This window comes from Meleagris gallopavo, chromosome Z, assembly GCF_000146605.3.
Source record: "Meleagris gallopavo isolate NT-WF06-2002-E0010 breed Aviagen turkey brand Nicholas breeding stock chromosome Z, Turkey_5.1, whole genome shotgun sequence".
Taxonomy (NCBI): Eukaryota; Metazoa; Chordata; class Aves; order Galliformes; family Phasianidae; genus Meleagris; species Meleagris gallopavo.
The window spans coordinates 57,011,117-57,032,264 of NC_015041.2; the positions used below are offsets into that span (position 1 = coordinate 57,011,117).

The window sequence follows — 21,148 nt, forward strand, 5'->3', positions numbered from 1 at the left end:
AGTGTAAATAACAGTTTCATTCTGCTTTTTTTCTTTTAACTTTGTTTTAGAAAATACATGCTGTCTGCTACAGAAGACAAACCTTATGATCTGTGGGAGAAAAGCAACCAGGTGATCTTTAGATTGTGTCCTACCCTCTACCTGAATAAAATAGTGTACACTTTTTGAGTGTGTAAAAGAGTTTTACAGACCCTGTCAGTTTCCACACTGTACCTGCTCTACCGAAGTATTGTGTTATTCGTGGAAGAATCAGTAAGCTTGTGATAAAATGAGCTTTCTTTTATTCTTAAAAGGTGCTTAGCTATTGATGTAAATTTTGTACAGAACATAAAATGTGTCTCTAAGATGGAATCTTTTACCAGATAGTCCCTAAAGTAGCAGAGCTGTAATGAAGACAGGTCTCCTGAAGATTTATGTCCCAGTGTGCCTCTCTTTTAAAAAACTGTCAAAGAACTTGTGGGGTTTTATTATGTCTAGTGAGCTGGGGGAAGGACCTGGCAATACAAACAGACAGGTGAACAGTGAAATAAGGTAAACTTCACTTCTGTCGGAAGTAAAGATGAAAATGTATTCATTCCTAGATTCTCTGCCTAAAGTAGTATGTGTTTTCTGACTTGGAATTTCAAGGCCATAGAATCTGCCAGTGCCATAAAATAAAAAGTGGTGAATCTGAGCTTAGGTGAATTTGAGCATACCCAAAATGTTGTTTCAGCATGGAATTGTAGTTAAATTTTCACTGCATTTAAATTTTCAGTGGCTCCCAGAAATATTTTCAAGATCTTTTTCTATTACATCTCGAAGTAAATAAATAATTGAGAATTATAATCGAGGAGGTGATTTGCTATTAACAGTGGAATCTCTGTGTATGGAATCTTAATATTGCAAAGCATTTGTTTTCTGCAAGACAATAAACATAACTATGCACTCACTGCTAAAAATGAGATACTTAGATTTATTTGATATTAAATTAAAACCTGTCATTAAAGACTCTGAAGCTCTGTTCTCTTTTTACAGAGCTTAAAAGAGAGCTCTATCCAGTGTAGTCATGCATAAATAATAGATATGTTTGTGCTTTCTCTGTTCTGAGCCTGCTTTGTAAAGCAACTGCCATGGTAGACCACAGCTTGATAGCAATGGGGAGGTTAATTTTCCAGTAGGTTTTAATTAGTTAGAAGAAAGATGGACAAAACCATTAATTTAGCAGTCTCAGAGATTACCTGTATTAACTTCTGGGTAGTCACATTTTCACTGCAGTGATTTGTAATTGAAGAAGCCCAAAGTGGTAGTTTGCAATTGTTCAATTAAGGTTATTTTGCCATCAGCCACGTGAGCGCATATTCTCGCTACTGAAAATATTTAATTCAGAAACTGCTGGACTGTATATTCTGGAAGGGAAACTCTTATGGGAAAATGTACATTTTTTTGCAGTTCAAGGGTAATGATTAAAAAAAGGATCATCTCATTTCTGGAGTATTGTACTTTTACCATTCATTTTTAGAAATATATTTTAAATTTCAGGCATATATGAGTTACAGCAACATAGCTACACTGACATACCTGGCAGCAAAAACGGGATGGAAAGTAACCAGTACACTGAATAACGTAAGTACGTGGTTGTAAGCACACAGCTGCATGACCATTTAGTTAAGTTTCTCTGTAAGAGATGAGTGGAGAAAAACAAGGATTTACATTTGCAAGCAAGTGCATTGGCTTGGCAGTGTTTGATTTTACTTTGGCTAGAATTGAAAAACAAAACTTCCAGAGTTACCCTAAAAGGCTGCAGAGCTATTTGTCCAGAGCATTGTTCAACCTGAAAGTGGCATGGAAGTCTGTTAGAGTGCATGACTAGTGAACGAAGAACTTGAGATCTCTACAGAAAAGGCTTACAGGAAGTCATGGTTGGGCTTGAGCAAGAGGAGAGTGTGAAAATACAACTGAAACTGCATCTCTCTCTAAAGGGTTTTTTTTGGCACAAGTGAAGTACTGTGATTTTGCCAGTCTTTGATTCTAGTAAAACACCAAGCTTGGACATCCATGTGTAGGTAGTGCTGTTGAGGATTTTTTAGGATTCTCATGAAGAAAATGATCAGTAGTATGTGTAGCAGTCTGTAATATGCTGCCTTTGCCAGCTTTATAGCCTGGGAAATATTTCTAAGCACCAGACATTATGTTCAGGTAGGTTTAATTGACTATTGCCATTTGGCAAGTGGCAGCAGTATATTTACCATATTTTTTAATCTCTGTCTTTTCAGGAGATCATTTGATCTTTTTCTATGCATTTTTCCTGTCAGGTGTCTATTTTCCTACATTTTTCCTATTAAAAAAATGCTGAAGTGTGCAGCAAATCACTTCTACTGTTAGGACTGATGTCATAAGCCAGAATTTCTTAGACATCTTGTATGAGCTGGTTTTAAGTTGAGATTATCCTGTTTGGAAAAACAGCAAGAAAACTTTGGAGAAAAATCTGTTAAGGTTTGTTTTCTGAAATATGTTTAGTGAGTAGCAGATTATTTAAAGATCATGCAGATTCAGAGGTGTTCTGGGGCAAGAAGAGACTGTTACAAACTGTTAGTTTTGCCTCCTGGATGTTGCAGTCTGTGAAACTTCAGTACTGATTCTTACATCTGGTGAATATACAGCTGATGTAAGAGTATGTGTATAAACGAGAACGTACTCAGTGGTGGCAAAACTGCTAGTTCTGTAGGCATGTTTGTTCCAGTAGTTAAAAACCATCAGTAGATACACCGCACAGATGACAGCACTCGTGGTGGAGAAGCAGGCAGATGGAGACACTGGGCATTATTTTCAGAACTCTGCTAAGGCTTTATTATTATCCAAGTGAAAACTTCTTTCTGCTTCCACTGGAACTGCCAGAATCTCAATTTCTTTCTCAATCCTAAATGCCTGAAATCTGTAATAGAACTAGCAGCAAATGATGAAACGACTTAATTGCAGAAAAAAAAGCATATGTTCCAAATGGCATTTTAAACATGATCTGATTTTAAACATGATCTGATTTTAAACATGATGTGATTCCTCTGTCAGCAAGCGACAATACCTTCCAATACTAGTGATACTGATGCAGTTTGGAACTTTCTCACCATTTTGGATTTCTTTAAATAGTCCTGATGATAAGAACTGCCTCTGAGACAGGTATTTTCTGACTGAAGATCTTGAGCAGCTTTTTCTAGCTGCTCATTCAACTAATTGAAGTATGTATGTTAAAGCCAACAAAATCTTGGCTCAGGCAGCACGCTGATGCTGTCAGTGGACAGAGAGCAGCCATCCATTCCCATTCTCCTGGGCCATTCTGCATAATTTGGCATCATCAGTGATTACATATTCCTTAGAGAAGTGGCAAGGATCCAGGGTAGCACAGTACCATTTTTTTCTGGGATGAATGCGGTAATCCTCCTTCTGGTTGTAGGACACTTCGACTTAACATCCACTTGCGGGCATAATGCGGCCTGCTGAAAAGTCAGCAATAAGAAGAGGGTATACTTCTCCCCATACCTGCCTGTGATTACCTCCAGTTCAACCCATCAGGTGGATGAGATTTGCTCTTCAAAAAAGAAATGTGAATGAAACCAGTCTTGAATATAACCTGTATAGTTCCTTTCATCATGTTTAGATGTGTGCTTGAGTTAACTAAATGTTGATACAGGTGCAGTCCTAGGAAAGGCCGTCTGCTACTTCAGGTAATGAAACTTTTTTGTCTTAGGAACTGTTGGTGTGGTCATTTGTTGCAGTTTCATGTTCACTTCTATAAATATTGACAGTAGGAATATCCCTTACGAAACCATATCTCTCAGAACTTTACATCATGTTTCCATAGAAATCAGGTGGTACTGCTGATCAGTGCTGTACATGAAGACAGTCGTATTAGGGGAAACAAGATTGTCAAAGACTGAACAGTGTTCTGAGTTGAGATATTGCTGTACGCATATTCTGAAGCAGTGTGTCCATCTGTATTCTCATTTTTCCCTGGAGTGACCCCAGGTTGGCTGAGTGGTTTTGAAAGTAGAAGGAGGCACTGTGAGCTCATTAACAGAGCCACAAGACTTGTAGGCCTGTATAACATGCTGTCCTTACCAGTATTCAATTTACTGAGCGAAGTTTTAACAGCTGCTATTCGCACTTTATTTTGTGAGTCTGAAGTCTTGAAGAGTGTATGATTTGTTTGCTGGCTTACTTTTTGGGTTTTTTTTTTTTTCCCTGTTCTAAAACGTGAAAATAGATGAGCACATAGAGTCTGTGTTGCATGAATGCTCAGTAAACCCATGGACTTTTAATTTTTAACTTGGCAAAAAGAGCAGCAGAGATATGAAGCTTGAATTTTGTATCACTAACAAATGAAAATCTGTTAAAACTTTATAGGATATGAAAAAGAAATTAACACATCTAATATTAACAGTTATAATATTTCTCTCCTGCTCATCTTTTTCCATTTTACAGGGTTTGTGGAACACCCAGGCCATTCTTGGGCAAGAGTTGTATGTACTATTTTTATACAAGTTCTTTCTTTTGAGTTCTCCTTGACAGGGTTCAGACATATAGACCCAAAATATCAGGACAATATTGTGCAAGCATAGGACAGTGCAGGCACAAACACATTTTGAATCATGTTTTGGTGTACTGTGTGTGACTGATTTGTGTGGACGAAGGGAACTGCAGTAGTTGAACTGTACTACCTACCTGTTCCAACATCTTCGTGTCTTTTAAAGACAAGCTGCTGTACTTCATAGGCTGGAGAGATGTCTCAGGGAAGTAGGGAATTCATATATTGTCTAAAACCATCTCTATTAAGCACAGAGACTGCTTTTCAAAAAATCTGCTTCCATTTGGATGTCTCTAGATAAGGTTCCAAAGCTTTAGTGCCAAGGGTTGCTAGATATGTTCCAAAATCCCAGAGGCAGTGAGAGCAGTTGGTTGTTTTATTTTGTTTTGCTGAAACCTGTGTTGCCTCACGTATAATGCAAGGATGCCCAGTTCATCTCATCTACTCTGGCCTCACTCCAGCTTGCTTCTGCTCACCAGTGTCCCATCCAGTGGATGCTACTCTGAAATCTGCAATATCTGGAATTATCTCTACCTTGATGCAGTTAAAACTGTGTGATGTCACTGTGCTGTCAGTGTACTCGATGTTACGTTGTGCTGTATTGTACCGTAAAATTAATCGTGTTTTTAATACATTGTTAACTTTTTCAGATAAAAATATGGACCCATGAGGACGGTGATGTCTTGTCACTCAAAGTAGAAATGCAAGTGAAGACAGCATCACATGTAGCTTTCTCCCTTTTGTCTGACTTCACATACCGCCAGCAATGGGACAAACATTTCTTGTAAGAACTTACCTTTATTTAAAACTGCTCAAATCCACTCACAACTAACCTTTTCCAAGACACATATTTTTTGAGATGTTGACACTTTTCTACCTAATTAAGACTAAATTGCTGTAGGAAGTTGTCATTAGAGATTCATTAGTCAAAATATGGATTGGGTTTTTTCCCTTAAAAACCAAATTTAATTTCTCCAAAACCTAGTTTAAAAATAACTTTGCCCTGGCCCATCAGAAAAGCTGGGACAGAGGTTACTTTTCACAAAAATGAACAAAATTCCATGCCTAGATAATTGTAGATTAGAAGGGTTAACAAGAAGGTTGATATAACTGGATGTTCATATATGGTAGACACTGTGAGAAGTAAGACAGAGATGAAAACTCCTTTGTGTTTGTCCTTTTTGGGATGCTGATGCTTAGCTTCATCACACAAAGTGAGAATGCCAGAAATTAAGATCTTCAAAATGCACATTTTAAGGGAAGTAATATCTTCCAAATTGTGCCTGAATGGGTTTCACAATATCTGTGAAAGGTGTTTTCTTAATTTGCCTTACATTGTGTAGAATGATGACCAGAGGCAATTGAATTTATATGATACTAGTTTAAGTAGGTAAATGTTTTCTTAAAGTAGAGGCTTTATCAGTTAATTATTTTGTCTTGGAATATTTTTACTACAGAGTGAAAATAAGTGAAAGTATATGATTATTTAAAATTTGGCATTTTCTACCACATTAATGGCTTGAAAAAAATGAAATCTGAAGAAAATTGTTGTTGCTTTTCCATATGTACTGCCAGAATTTTGGGTTCTTACAGCTGTAATGAAGCCAAATTTACTAGTGAAAATGGAACCCTAATATTGTGGCATTTATTGCTGAGGCAGTAGAGGCTGAAGTGAAATCAGTTACTGTCAGGGCAAAGGAAAATTCTGGGGTTTCTTTTTTTGTACAGGAAACTTAGAGATAGTGATGTTCCAAGGAAGATTATGTCCTACTGGGTGGCCCTTTCTGAATGCAGCAGAACACAGCTTTGAATAAAATTTTGCTAATGTTTCCTAATTGTCACTCCTGTGATATGTCAAGTGGACAATGTTTGGTCAGTCAGCAAGTATTATGGTATGAAAGCTAATCTCATTCCTATTTGGATGCAAAATATGGGCTTTTAAGACCTTGCTCCAGCATTCTGCAGCACTTTTTCCACAGTTTTGTGGACCAGAAATGTTGTATCAGGTGAGGCACTGCATTAGAACTCAGATTTTCTCTCTGTATTCCTGTCATGTTTTCTGCATCAGCAGGAAAACTATACATTGAATTTCAAGCTGGAATACATGTTGTTCAGTTACTTTTCATAAGAGACATTGCTATATATGACAAGTACTACATGCATGTACTAAATGCATTTGCAGAACTTGTGAAGTCATACACGCTGTGAGTGAAGATGACAAAATATATTACATTACCTCACCACCTCCACCCATTACTGGCCATCAGGCCAGGGACTTTGTGATTCTTGTGTCTCGAAGGCAACCTCTTGAGCCCAGGTGAGCACAGAACTTCAAGTTGAGCTGTGAGCTTTGGACCCATAGTTTGAATTACTGCTGACCTTCACCATGCCTATTATTCGATGGCCAAGATATTTAATTTCTTAAGAAAAATCAGATGAGTGGCTTATTTAAAATATACATTGATACCTGAGACTGCACAGCCAGATCTATTTTGCAAAGTGGATGTGCAATCAAGTGAATTCAAAGCATCTCAGATTTCTAGCATATTCTAGCATTGCTTCTCTGATAATGATTCTTCAGGTGTGGTGTATCATGAGAGAAAACAGGCCAGAGTTTCAGACAGCACCTTGGCAAAGCATGTCCAGATCCAGAAGTACATAATTGAGAGCTTGTTTTTTTTTTTTAAATTACTTTATAGTCATATTTAATGTAATTCTGGAGGAATTAGGGAAATGCTTGGACTTCACCGATACCTCAGTGTGATACATTTATTGTGTCAGAAAATGTTGCTACTAAATGTTGTTTAAAGAAGTCTGCTGATTGATTTAATGCAGATTGATTTTTCTTTTTCATTAGATTTCCTTTTGCTCCTGCGTAATGAAACATGGATAAATGGGGCTGTTTAGTCTATTTTGTGTATGTTATTCTTTATTTTCACTATAACTTCTTATATTCTGTAATTCTTCATGTTAATGGTACATCTCTTCTGTTCTGTACCTTGCTTAAGTTCTTTTCTGCACATCTGGGAAGTGGATTTGGTTTGTCGTTGCTGGGGCCATATCCATGTCCCCTCAGAATTAAGGCCCTGATGCTGTAAACTTGGTTCATGGGCAGTTGGGGAAATTGGGAAATAAACAAAAAAACACAACACAATCATTCTTTGACTTTTCACACAAGTCCTCATGATTGAAGTCTGTTACAAAGCATTTTCAAGATAAATGAGCTTTTTTGCATGTTTTAAGCATACAGGAGTGTACTTGCCTTAATATAAAAATGACATCTAATAAAAAAAAATGTGTAGTCTGTAGTTGTGGTCCTTTACATGCATTTTTTAAATATATTTTTGAAAAAAAATTACATTTTTCTGCTTGCACTGCAGTGAACCATACATAGTAGCTGTAAAATCAGTAACCCTGACATCTGTGCCACCTTCTTCTGAACACTGCAGAAGTGAAATCCTCTGTGCTGGATTCCAGATTTACAGTGACAGCAGCAGCTCCTGTAGGGTGAGTTGCTCTGAAGGCCTCATCTGTGCCTCCTTTCCTTTGGTGCTGCATGTGCATATGATCTCATTTGAGCTGACAGCCTAGATCAGTAGTAACAATAAAGGAATCAGTTTATCCAGACATCTATTAGGTTATCTTTATTCCACTGTATGGAATTTGTTTTGCCCAAATTCAGCCAATGCGAAAGTTAGGAATGAAGTCAAACTAAGCATTGAATAGAGACTGGCAGCTCTGGAGGATCATAGAATCATAGAATGGTTTGGGTTGGAAGGACCTTTAAGATGATGTAGTTCTAACCCCCCTGCTATAGGCAGGGACACCTCCCACTAGACCAGGTTGCTCAGAGCCCCATCCAGCCTGACCTTGAATGCTTCCAGGGAGGAGGCATCTGCAGTCTCTCTGGGCAACCTGTTCCATGTTTCACCACCCTCACAGTAAAGAATTTCTTCCTTATATCTAGTCTAAATCTCCCCTTTTCCAGTTTAAAGCCATTTCCCCTTGTTCTGCCACTGCATGGTGTTACAGAAAGTCCCTCCCCAGCTTTCCTGTAGGCTCCTTCAGATAGTGGCAGTGCTATAAGGTCCCCCTAGAATCTTCTCTTTTCCAGGCTGAAGAGCCCCAGCTCTCTCAGCCTGTCCTTTTAGAATAGGTGCTCCAGCCCTTTGATCATCTTCATGGCCCTCCTCTGGATCTGCTCCAGCAGCTCCATGTCCTTCTTGTGTTTGGGCCCCAGAAGTGGTCGCAGTATTCCAGGTGGGGTCTCATGATAGGAAAGTAGAGGGGCAGAATCACCTCCTTTGACCTGCTAGCCACACTTCTCTTGATGCAACCCAGGATACTGTTGGCCTTCTGGGTTGCAAGCTCACACTGACTGCTCATGTTGAGTCTTTCATCAACTGACATCCCCAAATCCTTCTGCTCAGAGCTGCTCTCAAGCCGTTCTGGGCTCAGCCTGTATCTGTTCTGGGTAGTTCAGTCAATCATAAAATAAGCTTCTAGAAGGTGTGCATTCTCCTGATGTTTGTTGGTACTTGTCTGCCTTCATTGAGTACAGAGGATGCCCAGGGAATAAGTTCTCATTTAATGCTTAGTTTCTCTGTCTGAAATTATGCAATCTGAACCTCATCCCTGGGCAAGCAACGATGTCCCTCTCCTCTGTTGTTTTCGAACCTCCTAACTTTTTAATTTAAGAAAGTGTATTTCTGAAAATATTGAATGTCTCTCACTGGCTGAGACTCTCTTTTCAGGCAACGGTATTGTTTGTAAAACACATCTGTGGGAGGTGAACTAGATGATCCTCATGCGTCCCTTCTAACTTGGGACACTCAGTGATTTCTATGATATATTTAACAGGTTAGACAATGTTTCCTGCTGCGCTCCTGTGTATATGTATGTATATGCTTGAGGACCTGGCATTCTGATTACTGTAAGACTATTAAGAGTCGTTTTGCTGAGCCTTGTTTTCACTTTCACAGTGCTTCTACTGCTTTTGTGCTTCTGTTCTCACCCACAGAAACTTCGATTCTCAGCTAGTCTCTGAAATAAAAGGGCTAACTATTGCAGTCCAGGATTTTTAATTTATATTGTTTTTATTTAAACAGGTGTATTACTTCAATCAAATGACATCAACTCTTATGCCTTACTTAGCTGCAAATCTTACTGGCTCATTAAACTCCATTGAAGACACAGCTCTGAAGTGTATTAAGTTCTTGGAGCTGAAGGGCAGTAGTGCTGAAGTTAACAGAGTTGTAAAAAGAGTATGAGAGACCATCAAGCAATATTAATTTAAGGTTTTGCATATGTGTTAATTGTTCTACAAGTTACTTTGAGTCATGCAGCTGATACTGGGCTAGAGCTGGATTTTGTGTCAAATTAGGGTTAGACTTTATGCTCTAAATTTAAGTTTTCTATTAAAAAAAAAGATTAAAGCACAAATTCTGCTCTTAAATGTGTGTTTCATTGTTGGATTGAGCCTGGTGACATCCAGTAAATACTAATAAAATTAGTAAATACTAATCAGTCTAATATGCAGAGGACTGGTACTACCAAGTAGCTTGTCCAGTTCTCTGCTCAGTTTGTCCAGCTCATTGCATGTGCATTACATGTTGATCTATTACACCCTACAGCAAATTAGTGTTTGATAATGTTTGTTATATGTTAATGCTTGTAGTTTGTCTGTGTTCTTCAATAAATTATTGCTTTTCAGATTACATATCCATCATAGTTTTTATTACACTATCTCTGGATTTCAGTGCTGATGAAGGGTGCTGGTCTCTTGGAGAAGTGCTGTGACCTCCAGCTGCCAAGTTCTGTGCAAGACTGTTCTTCTGGTCTTTAATTAATGTGGAACAGGAAGAATCTTGAAACCATTCCCAGATGAATAAAAGAAAATGGTTTCAGAGATTTTATCGTGGTGCGTCTTCTGTTCTGTGCTTTTGTTTTTCTTCTCTAGAGTTCCTTGTTCAGAAAACAGGTAAGATCATCAGCAGTTAACCGTAACATGAATAGGGGAGTTGGTTAAAAGGATCAAAGCATGAGAACTGTAGCAGTGCTATTTATCTCGCTGTAGTTTCATAATTGGTAGAGTGAGTGCTCTAGGGGTCTGAATCCAGTTCCCACTTACGTAAGAACATCTTTAGTTTGGCCTATAACCAAATCAAAGTTTTTGTTGGTGATTTGTAGATTATAACACATGTGCAAATTTTGTATGAAGTGCTGGAAGCCCTCCAGATGTGTTATTGCAGTAAGTCAGCTCGTCTCTTGGTGAGACTGGTTTTGCTTGGGTGCAGTGTCAGACCAAAGCCTTAGTGAGATCAGGATTGGTAGTGAAGCTGGCCAGTACCTGCCATACTAAACAGATACACTATGCACTATGCTTGTAATAAAAAATGTGAACTGTGGCATGAGCTTTGGCTCTGGAGGCGACTTGGAATCCAGACCTTACTTTGGATAGCAATTTTTATCACATGGGGATCCAGCTCCTAAGTCTGTGATGTGAGGACTGCAGCCTCAGGACAGCCCTTTCCGCAGCACAGAAACCACTGCAGCCCGAGGGCAAGCAGCCGCTCTCTGCTTTGGCGGCTGACAGAAGAATCGTTGCCTGAGAGAGCTGCACAGGACACAAGCTTAGCTGTTAGTCGTGGTTGTGCTTGCTGCGCTCAGAAGACGATAGACAGTGAGTGGGTGTACGCCACTGCAGTCCTGATTTTTAGTGAACACAGCCACCTAGCGTTCAGCTGTGAATGCATGCACAAAGCTGCGGGCGAAAGAGCCTGAGCTGTGTGCTGGGCACTAAGTTGCCTTCTGTGCTGCACAATTTGTAGCCTGCCTTTAGAGACACTTACACACTGAAATTAGCTGTTGGGTTACCACAAGGACCATCTGGAGAACGTTATTTGGCATTTTGGAAATACTGGTATTCTGCCTTCTCACCCTGGCTCCTTAGCGCTGTGCAGCAGGGCTGCTTTCTGCATACAGCCACACATCATTCTTCAGCTGCATAGGGAACTGGTGCCTTTTTACAAGGATTCCATACCTACCAACCAGTGTGCAGCTACTGAGCCAACATTTGGATTTCTGGAAGAACGTTTGCTTAAACTCTAATTGTCTGCCAGCAGTGCAAACTGAGCGGTGATACCCTTTGTAGCTGTTCTGCAGTGGAGTATTTCCGTACTTCATCTTCAGCAGTCGCTGAGGAAGAAAGGAGGCAGGCATACCACCTCACAAACCCATGCAAGCAGGCACTGCATGTGAACACTTGAGAACCACCGAGACCTACTTTGTCTTTTTTGTTTGTTTGAAGAACCCTGCTCTCTCTTCTCAGGATAATAAAGCAGTGTTTAAATGTAGGAGCCTAACAAGTGTTTTTAGAGTGTGAGATGGCTCACAGCAACAGGATCAACTGTGGGAAGGCAACACTGAATTTTCTTTACCTCCACAACACAGAAGCAGCACACAAAATAACTCAGCAGTCTCTCAGCAGATGCTTTTGCTTCAGCTTACAATAGTGATGCTTCACTAAGACCCACAGAACCTGAGCTGCCACTTCCCTGGGTGGAAGAACCACACCACTGTCCATATCAAGCATTTACAGCACTGTTAAGGGGATGGCTTCAAGTTTTTGTTTCTTAAGATTTTGAACAGAACATAAGCTAAAATATATAGCTTTCAAGCTATATATGCATTCATATTCTAGAAAGGGAAATTACCTTTTAAGCTGGGATGTCTGTTACAAAAGACTTGTCTGTACTGAAGTAACAGTTTTGCACTTCAAAGTTAATTAAAACTAATAATTCAGTGATTTCATCCAAAACCACTCCTCTTCCCCATTTAAATGTGTTCTGATTATTATAAATTGAATCCACACAGCATGTTACCTGATTTAATATCCAAAGCAGAACCAGGAAACCTAAAATAAGAGCTCTACCTATTGTGTTCTATATCAGCATTTTATGAAGGAAAAAAAACACACATTTACACAAATGTGATAAGACAAATTTGTTTTTATTCTGTAACAAATGTGAAGTTCCAAACCCACAGCCTCAGCGCTTTGTCCTCAAGTATCTCAAAAACCAGTTCTGAGCTCAAGTTTGTTGTCTGGGGTTAGTTCTGTGTTCTCAGCAGGATTCTGTATGAACTAACTTTAATGATAACTAATTCTTTAGAAGCAACACCTTCATTACCATTTAGCTTTCTGTCAAAGATAGTTGCTTATTAATACATAATGCAAGCTGAAATTTTAGGAGGCACACGTAAGGCCTTTGGGGTACTGCCTGCAATACAGCACTGAGAAGCCTGATGGCACAGCTGCTTGAGTCCACATCAGTACAGTGGAGGGGAGCACAGCACAGAGATGCAGAACAGCACGTGCCAATGCTGTGCCCAGACCCCAGTTCAGAATGAAAGCAGCATGTGAGCAGAGCTTGGAATGTACTCCTCTACTTACAACGTGCTTGCTTGTTCAACTTAGATGACAGAATAAGATGCAAGTAAAATTCTGCCACTGTCAGCTGCACAGGAAGAAACTCGAGAACATATGGAGACCTACTGCAGGAACTCCATCCTTCGTTGGCTTGAGGAAATTTTATAACATCTACCAGGATTTCCAAGTGCAGGCTGCTTTCTCCATTAAAAAAAAATCCACTATGAAGTAAGTATATCTAAGTAACAGAAGGGAAAGTTTACTTCTGATACTCCAAGGGACCAAAATACTGAAGATCAAGATTTTTGGGTGCTTTTCTTAAAAAGTAAATTAAGCAAGCTCCCTTGCTCTCCAGCTACTGGCACAGGCTCTCCAGGGCAGGGGGCACAGCCCCAAGCTGCTGGAGCTCAAGGAGCATTTGGACAATGCTCTCAGACATGGAGTTTGGATTTTGGGAAGTCCTGTCTGGAGCCAGGGGTTGAACACATGATTCTGATGGCTCTCATCCAACTTGGGTATTGTGTTTTTCAGGTGAGTTTCATAACGCATGTCAGAGGAAGAGCATGACTCGGCTTATTAGTGAAGTACTCAGGTAGTCAAACATACAGAATCTATCAGATTATTGCACGTACACACTAATACATCCATCATGTATAGCAGGAATTGTACCCCCAACTTCTCCAGATAGAAGGCTCAAGTCACATAAGCTGTAGCTTTACCTGATACTTTAGCTGTCAGACAGCTCAAGTGTGTACATACACTGCACAAAATCACTCTAAGAAACAAAACCAATCTAGAGTCCAATTGGTATTTACAAAATGCCTGCAACCCCTTTCAGAGAAAGGCAGGAAGACTTAAGGTCAGCATAACTTATCTGTCTCCAATACAGCAACATCCTTAAGGTAACACTACTGACCACTAAATTGAGTGGTCATAAAGCCCTGTGACAAAATGCACATAACCCTGTGCTTTTATTGCAACCACATTGCATGATAGCACAGAAAACCAATTTTCCTCTTTAGAGAACTAGCAGAAGAAAAGCTTTCCTGCAAAAAATATATAAAAATAAATAAAACATCTTTTTGATGCATTTCTGTTGTTCCCAGATCTTCAGTCCACAGGATGAGTCTGAATTGGACTGAAAAAAGCAGGAATAGAGACCCAGCAGCAGCAGCGTGCTTAGTTTTAAGGAAGCAGCAATCCACTCTATGCAGTCACTACACCGAAGTGAAGCAGTGCACAGCCACTGCAGTTTAGCACTTAAAGGAGGCTTTCAAAAATTAATAACTTTCAGTACTTTCACTTTGGGTTTCTGTAGCTTTGGTGTTTCTGTAGTTTCTTCATCATCAGCACTCATTCCATTGGCCCATCGCCCAACTGTAACCTGGTCTGCAGAGTAAGAGACAAGAGTTTATGGAAAGGCTAAACATTATGATCAGATTGAGCATTCAGATTTGAGAAACATTTGGCCCACAAGGGCCTGCTTTTGGTTCAGCAAAGATCTATCAATTTAGTTCTACCTCTGAAACCGATCTCCTTCGACAAGTGTATGTTTGTGTTAGACAAGTGCGTGTTTGTGTTTTGTACCCTAATTCCCCTCCCCCTGCCACAGATTTTAAATGTTCAAAAATCATATGCATCTCTTCCTATTTGACTGTCCAAAGAAAAATTCAGAGAGTACACAGAAGACACATTAACTCTCTCTGAAGTCCTAATAACTTGTGTGGAGATTTCAGAATGTGTCAGGCATCTCTGGACATAAAGGAAAGCATTCTTGAAGAGAGAAAATTGAGAAAAATTTACATTTCTCAACTTACCTCCCTAAATATAATAAACGCTTTTCCCCTCCCCCATTTTAAATACTATTTTGACCAGTTCTCTTTCATATATAGTTCATTATACTGCCCAAAAGCAGAAAGGATTTTTATTTTAACCTCGTCTACAAAATTACAGTGGCTCTTCAAATCAGCACTTGCTAGCTCCTATTAACTGTCACACATATGTGCACACCACTATTCCAGACAGGACCAAGCAATTTAATGACTACAGCCACTCACATGAAGGAGCAAGCTCTTACAGGTTGCTTTCCAGACTCCCTGCATAGTGGATCTCTGCTGGTCAGAACTATCCACTGCTCAGGAGCCTCTGGTGGAAAGAGCTGGCTTGACTTTCAGCAGTGTTGTTTTTCTCTTATAGCATCTGCACAGGTTTTCAATTTACAAAAGGTATTAAGCATGTAAAAATAGCTTGCTGTTAACGTAGTGTGCAGAAACCCAGCAAGAAACATCACAGCCTTGCAGCAGTTATCTGACAGGCACTGCACAAACCAATCTGCTGTGGCTGGTAGGTTTGGCAAAACAAACAAACAAATAAAAAAACCCTGTAGGTTTCACATCAGAAACTTCTGAGACCAATTAAGACTTAATCTCACTCGTTCCAAACTAGCAAACCAGCACAAATCTAGAATGGTACAAATGCGCTCTCAAATAACACCTAGATTATATCATATCTGTATGATCACTTAGAAAAAGTAGTTGAATTACAGAACTCTACTGCCTCTGTAAATGTTTTTCACATTAATTCCTCAGAAACTTGTGGCATATTATTAACCCAAATGTTCCACAAGTAGAAAAACCAATAAATGTTTTATCACTTCAGTAATGTGTCATTCTCCAAACATTGGACAGTTTCGCCTCTCTTAGTTTTTTTTTAGTTGTTTCTTTTTTTTAAATAAAAGATACATAGAGTATTTTACTTCTACACACATGAAACAGAAAGAAACAGATTTCTTCTCTCTAACGGTTTAAGAAAAATAAATGCCATTAGATCATATCCTGGCACACAAATTGTATACCCCCTCATAATTAATGTATTACAAAAATGCATTCTAATGTGTAACATATACTGACGAATTCAGTGCAAACTGATTTGCAAGGAAGGTAAAAAAAAAAAAAAGAACTATCAGTGAACAAGGGAAGCTGTTCACTCAAAATACTTTCTATCAATGGCCTTACTACAAGGGAAGGCTCAGTTAAATATCAAACATTTCATTAAAAGCCAATCAGCTAGGCAAAATTATAATCTACTTTACTATCTGCACAGGTAGATGAAACCAGCTTATTAACTGGCAAATCTAGCAGGACTGGCCCGCAGTCTCTTCTCACAGCCCTGTCTCAAATGACTTAAATGCCTGCCTGCAGATGGAGCTTATAGCAACTGCCAGAACCACCACACTGCAACTGAAAAGACATTCAGCTTCTTCACACAAATTGCCTGCAAAAGAAACCAATTCTGCATGTTTTCTACTACAGCTGCTAACATTGTGAACAGCAACATAAATACATATTTGCACATACAACGTTCAGAAGTATACAAGCTAGACATTTTTTAATTGAAAGTTCCTTTTGCCTAGCAACTCACTGTCTCCTCCATCTACACCCCTTAATAAAAGCACACATTCTTAAAGGCAGTGTGCCACCTTTTTACTAGAAGGCTCTCTACTTGCACTCTATGCCATCCCCTGCATCTCACCTAAGTTCTGGTTTTCCGGACAGTCTTTTCTGTAATGCTCCACAGAGCCACAAAGTCTGCAGCAGCCACCTGTTAAAAGATAAAGTTGGAAAAACAAAACAATACAAATCCACTCTTCTGCTGTTAAATGTATGTTGAAAAAAAATTTTTTTTTTTTTACACTTCTGTAGTGACAACCTGTAGAAAAGATGCATCTCCACAGAGAAGTCAATGCTCCTAAGCAGAATTACATAATATTGCACAGCAGATGAGCATACAGCTTTAGGAGCCTGCACACACACCTTCCTTGGACTCTCTGTATCTTACAGATAACATCCATCTGTAGTAGCACGGCTCTGTAAATCACTGAATACTACAAATTTCACTCACCACATGCAGGATATTTCTGCTTACTTACAAAGACGACAGGCATTGCAAAATCTGAGTGAAATCAACACACTTAGGTGATACCTCTCATTTAAATCACTTCACCTGATGATCTCTCTCTTGTAAGAGCCCTTTTTGTGAGTGCCACAACCACTGGAATACTGGGCAGCTGTATGATCCAGCCAATCAGTAGAACTGATTTCTTACAACATCTGGAAGTCGTGGCCTATTTTTCAACTCTTAATTTCTCCTTAATCTTTTACAGTGTCACTTACCATATAAAACAAATTATTCCTGTGTGTAACCATGACAGACCTTGTTTTCTGTGAACACTTCTCCTTGTTACTGAAGTGTTAAACTATTAAGGCTATGAAGTCCCTAAACAGACCAATGGTATGTTTTTATCACATTCTTAGTTGTACGTAAATTTAAAAACACATTGGCCACATACAAAGACAGATTATGATTTCTTTGTAATCCTCTTGAAACTGCCAAGTGTGAGCAAATTCTCATACTCTGCACTTCACCTCCTCTTTAATGCTAAGCTCAAAACTGAAATAATAATCTCAGATAGTGAATACTAATGATGAATTCTGTAGATTTGATCTGCCTTCACCAAGAATAAAAGACATCTGGAAATTGCTTTTCTGAATCAAAAATGTTTCTTAGTTCTGTGTCACATAAGTAGGAAAAATATGTTTTATTTGCAGTAGATCACTGCACTCACCTTCGGCATATAATCCTTTGGGATTGTCAGGACATGACCTCGATAGATGTCCCATCTCACCACAGATGAAACATTTTGCATATGGAAATGCACCTGCAAAATTCCATAATTTATGACAAAAGTTAAGAACACTGTATAGTCACAGACAACTCTTAAGACATTGTAAGAAACAGTATGATATAGGATAGCATAACTGCAACGTCAGGTTCGTTGTCACAATACTGTATTCCTTTAAGTATATTAATTGCTGTCTTCAGAACAGATAAATTGCTAGAACACAAATCAACATATCAGTAGTAAGAAAACTCAGACCAAAACACTCCACGAAATGCAAACTTCTGAACCATACCAACAGCTGGGTCTATCTTTGCCTTGCATTTGCCAATGTCATGCTCTGTGGATCCACACCGGTAACAGATTCCTGTACCCATATCTTGACTTTCCAGTACAGCTGGACAATCAGCAACACCATGGCCAGGTTCCCTGCAGTGGAAACATACCTTTAAAAATAAAAAATAAGTTACATGCATTTTTATAAGCAGTTCACAGGGCAAAGCACAGCACTTACAGGTGGCATAACTACAGAGTTTTCTTACTCTTGTTATCTGACTATCACTTTTATCTGCCAGATTTCCACTACGTCCCAATGTATCTTGGCTGAAGCCTAGGAGGTGCTAATAAATACATATCAATTGCACTGACATTTGAAATTACTCCAATATGTTAAGCCAAGGTTCACTGAATAGCTCAGAAAAACAAACAAACAAACAAACAAAACACAGCCTAACAAGGCTTCTAGGCTTTTCAGAAGGCAAGTATATCAATAACAGCTTAACACTTCAGACAAAAATGCTTAAGACAAAAGAGCCATTGCAGCACAAACAGAATAACTGCCAGTGGTCTCTGTCTCTAAACAAGATGATTATTGGTGCTTTCTTCCTTCACCAGCAACACATGCAGGATTTTTGTCCCAGGCCATTGGGAACTGAGCATGCAGCTGAGTGACAACTTCTGATCCTCACTGCAGAATTAGTTCCCTAAGATTGTTCTGGTCATGTAAAAAGTAAACACAAGCAAAAACGTGTCAGTACTGATGTCTCAAAAGCTGCTTTTAGCACTGCAACTCATTCATAAACAAAAACTCATGGTAGTTCATATTAATGAGTAGCAGTCATTTTCTTTGCCACTGCAGATTCCATTTAGAATAATTTCATGAACAAACACTTTCAGGTGGTCTTATCTGGAGTTTGGTGGAGATCTCACTCCAGTTCTCATGCAGAAGGTGCTGCAAAAAAAACGGTCCCAGAACACGATGAAATTGCAAATGCACACAGAAACACAGAGAGACAGAAAACACATTTCACCCAGGAACAAGGCTGGCCATTCCCCGAAAGGCTGCAGATCAGTACGTAAGCAGAAAAAGCATGCCAAGGGTGAAATTCCCTTAAACTGCGTGTACTTAATGAAACCCACTTACGCTAAAATTCATTTTACAGAACCAAACCAAATCCTCAGCAGGGATTCAACCCCGCTTAAGGCTGCGATGCTCCCGTCCCCTCCACCACCGCGAGCACCCAGCTCCGAGCTCACCATGGCGTTTTTTCTTGCCTCCTGCCTCCTCAGCCTCCTGTTCTCCCGCCTACGGTCCTTCTTCAGGGCCACCACCGCCGCCTCCTCCTCCTCCTCCCTGCCCCGGCCGTTCCCCGCCTGCTTCAGATACGCCGCAAACCCATTGACGTCTTCGTTTTGGTACGTTTTTTTCCTTTTACTCTTCCTCTCCGGCTCGCTCTCCGCGGGCCCCGCCGCCATCTCCTCCCAGGGCGTGGACTTCAGCGCCTTGCCGCCCGCAGCGGCGACTTTCCGAGCCCACCTGGTCATAGCTGCAGCCTGGCCGCACAACTCCCGCCGGAAGCAGAACTCCTTCCCTGTCGCTGCTGGCGCGGCGTGTCGTCACTTCCTCCCTCCACCGGAAGGACACCTGCCGCTCGGCGTTCCGCCGCCATATTGGGAGGGGAGGCGTTTCGGGGGGGGGGGTTGATGTACGCTTTCTTCTGGTACGCTTTCCATCTTTATAGCAGACTTCTTGCAGATCGGGAGCTCTGCTGGTGCAGTTATGCTGGCTTAACCGCTTAGCCTTGAGTAAAAATAGTCTTTTATCACAGAACCATGAGATTGGAAAAGACCTCTAAGATCATCGAGTCCAGACATCAGCCCATCCCCACCGTGCCCACTAACTCTGTCCCTCAGTGCCACATCTCCACGTTTCTTGAAAACCTCCAGGGACACTGAATGACTCCACCATCTCCCTGGGCAGCCCTTAACAGTATCTGTTCACTCTGACAAAAAATTCTTCCTGATATCCAACCTGAACCTTCCCTGGCACAACTTGAGGGCAGTCTCTCTTGTCCTAACACTGTTACACAGGAGAAGGAACCAAGCCCTACCTTGCTACAACGTCATCTTTCATCAGGAGTGGTGCTAATGGCACCAGAGTGGTCCCTTCCTGCGGAACCTGATTGAAAGCCCACAACCGAAAAAGTTCAAATGGAATCGGAATTGGTCACATTTCTGTCTAGACTGCCCCACTAAGGTCACAACCTAAACCTCTGGGACTGTATTGTTCTAAATCCCAGCAAGAGCAACGAAAAAAACTATTCAAAATACAGTAAGAACTTGATTTCTCAAGTCAGTCTTCGTAGCATTCCTCTAGATCTCCATTGCCATTCTTGAGTGGATAGAAAAGCTGGACAACAGTCCTTCTTTATTAGTAGTCTTCAATTTTTGTTACTCCCTTGAGAAGTACACTTGGTGTGCTTTGCTGATTTTCCAAGGCTTTGCTTCCACTAGAGGGAGATAAACGTGCACAAAGAGGGCATTGATGTTGCGTGTTTTTACTGTTAAGCGGCATCGTCAGCAAGAACCAGAACGGATATAGGAGTGCGTTTTGCAGCCAAAAACAATGAATGCCATTTAAAAGCTGCTGTTAATAAAGTAGGAGATAAAATCAGAAAGATTCTGGATTTGATTTTAAAACTAAAAATAACAAATTTTGCCAGTGAAGGTACAGTTCAACTACAACATGAGGTGCTGGCTTTTCCTACTGCATACTGCTGGCAAATCTGTAGTTCAGGAACATCCAAAGCTATTTCTCATAAAGGGCTGCTGGAAACAGACAGCACCAGTACAGCACCACATGGTATGGAACATAAAAGCAGCTATGGGTCCCGTAGATATGTAACACATCTTCTGATCTTCTCCACACCAAACCTACAGCAGACAGACCTGCAGCCACCCTGCTGCTAAAACAATACAGGGAAAAGCTTGAAGAGCAGCATCAGCAAGAGCAGTAGAGTTCTGCTGAAGTACAAGTACTGTCATCCCTTTTTGCAGTCTGAAATCTTCTGTGAATTATGTCTGTAGAAGACAGTGCCCCTTAGGGTCCCCAGTCAGGTTTACAGGCACTGGAAAAAGCTGTTTAGTACCTTTCTGCTGAACCAATAAGACAGCATTCCCTGTACAATAGTCTTTAGCAGTGATC

At 40.2% G+C, this 21,148-nt stretch overlaps 2 protein-coding genes across 6 annotated transcripts in view; one reads left to right on the forward strand and one right to left on the reverse strand.

Annotated features, from left to right (window-relative positions):
- Positions 1-10,470, forward strand: part of ACOT12 (acyl-CoA thioesterase 12) — a 30,529-nt gene extending 20,059 nt beyond the window's left edge. For 3 of the 5 annotated variants that reach the window (XM_010726089.2, XM_010726090.2, XM_019610626.2), the window contains 6 exons: positions 51-111; positions 1,519-1,602; positions 5,209-5,342; positions 6,741-6,875; positions 7,939-8,065; positions 9,667-10,470. In XM_010726089.2, coding sequence (XP_010724391.1) covers positions 51-111; positions 1,519-1,602; positions 5,209-5,342; positions 6,741-6,875; positions 7,939-8,065; positions 9,667-9,828 — 703 coding nt within the window. In that variant the 3' untranslated portion in view covers positions 9,829-10,470. Of the gene's footprint in view, positions 1-50; positions 112-1,518; positions 1,603-5,208; positions 5,343-6,740; positions 6,876-7,415; positions 7,913-7,938; positions 8,066-9,666 lie in introns of those variants that run through there. The other 2 variants (XM_010726091.2, XM_019610627.2) reach the window with 2 other exon arrangements.
- Positions 10,471-12,549: 2,079 nt separating this feature from the next.
- ZCCHC9 (zinc finger CCHC-type containing 9) lies at positions 12,550-19,548 on the reverse strand. The gene is made up of 5 exons (XM_010726092.3): positions 19,201-19,548; positions 17,960-18,110; positions 17,611-17,703; positions 16,518-16,586; positions 12,550-14,375 (listed from the first exon to the last, which is right to left on the reverse strand). The coding sequence occupies exons 1-5, from the start codon at positions 19,486-19,488 to the stop codon at positions 14,260-14,262; spliced, it is 717 nt and encodes a 238-aa protein (XP_010724394.1). The 5' UTR covers positions 19,489-19,548; the 3' UTR covers positions 12,550-14,259.
- Between the last annotated feature and the right edge of the window lie 1,600 nt (positions 19,549-21,148).

Excerpts from the sequence above, each read along its gene's own strand:
- ZCCHC9 (XM_010726092.3), bottom strand. The coding sequence starts at position 19,488 with ATGACCAGGTGGGCTCGGAAAGTCGCCGCTGCGGGCGGCAAGGCGCTG. Across the intron at positions 18,111-19,200 it reads AGGCAAGAAAAAACGCCATG|GTATGTTTCCACTGCAGGGA; the intron begins GTGAGCTCGGAG and ends TTATTTTTAAAG. Across the intron at positions 14,376-16,517 it reads TCCGGAAAACCAGAACTTAG|ACCAGGTTACAGTTGGGCGA; the intron begins GTGAGATGCAGG and ends CTTACTCTGCAG.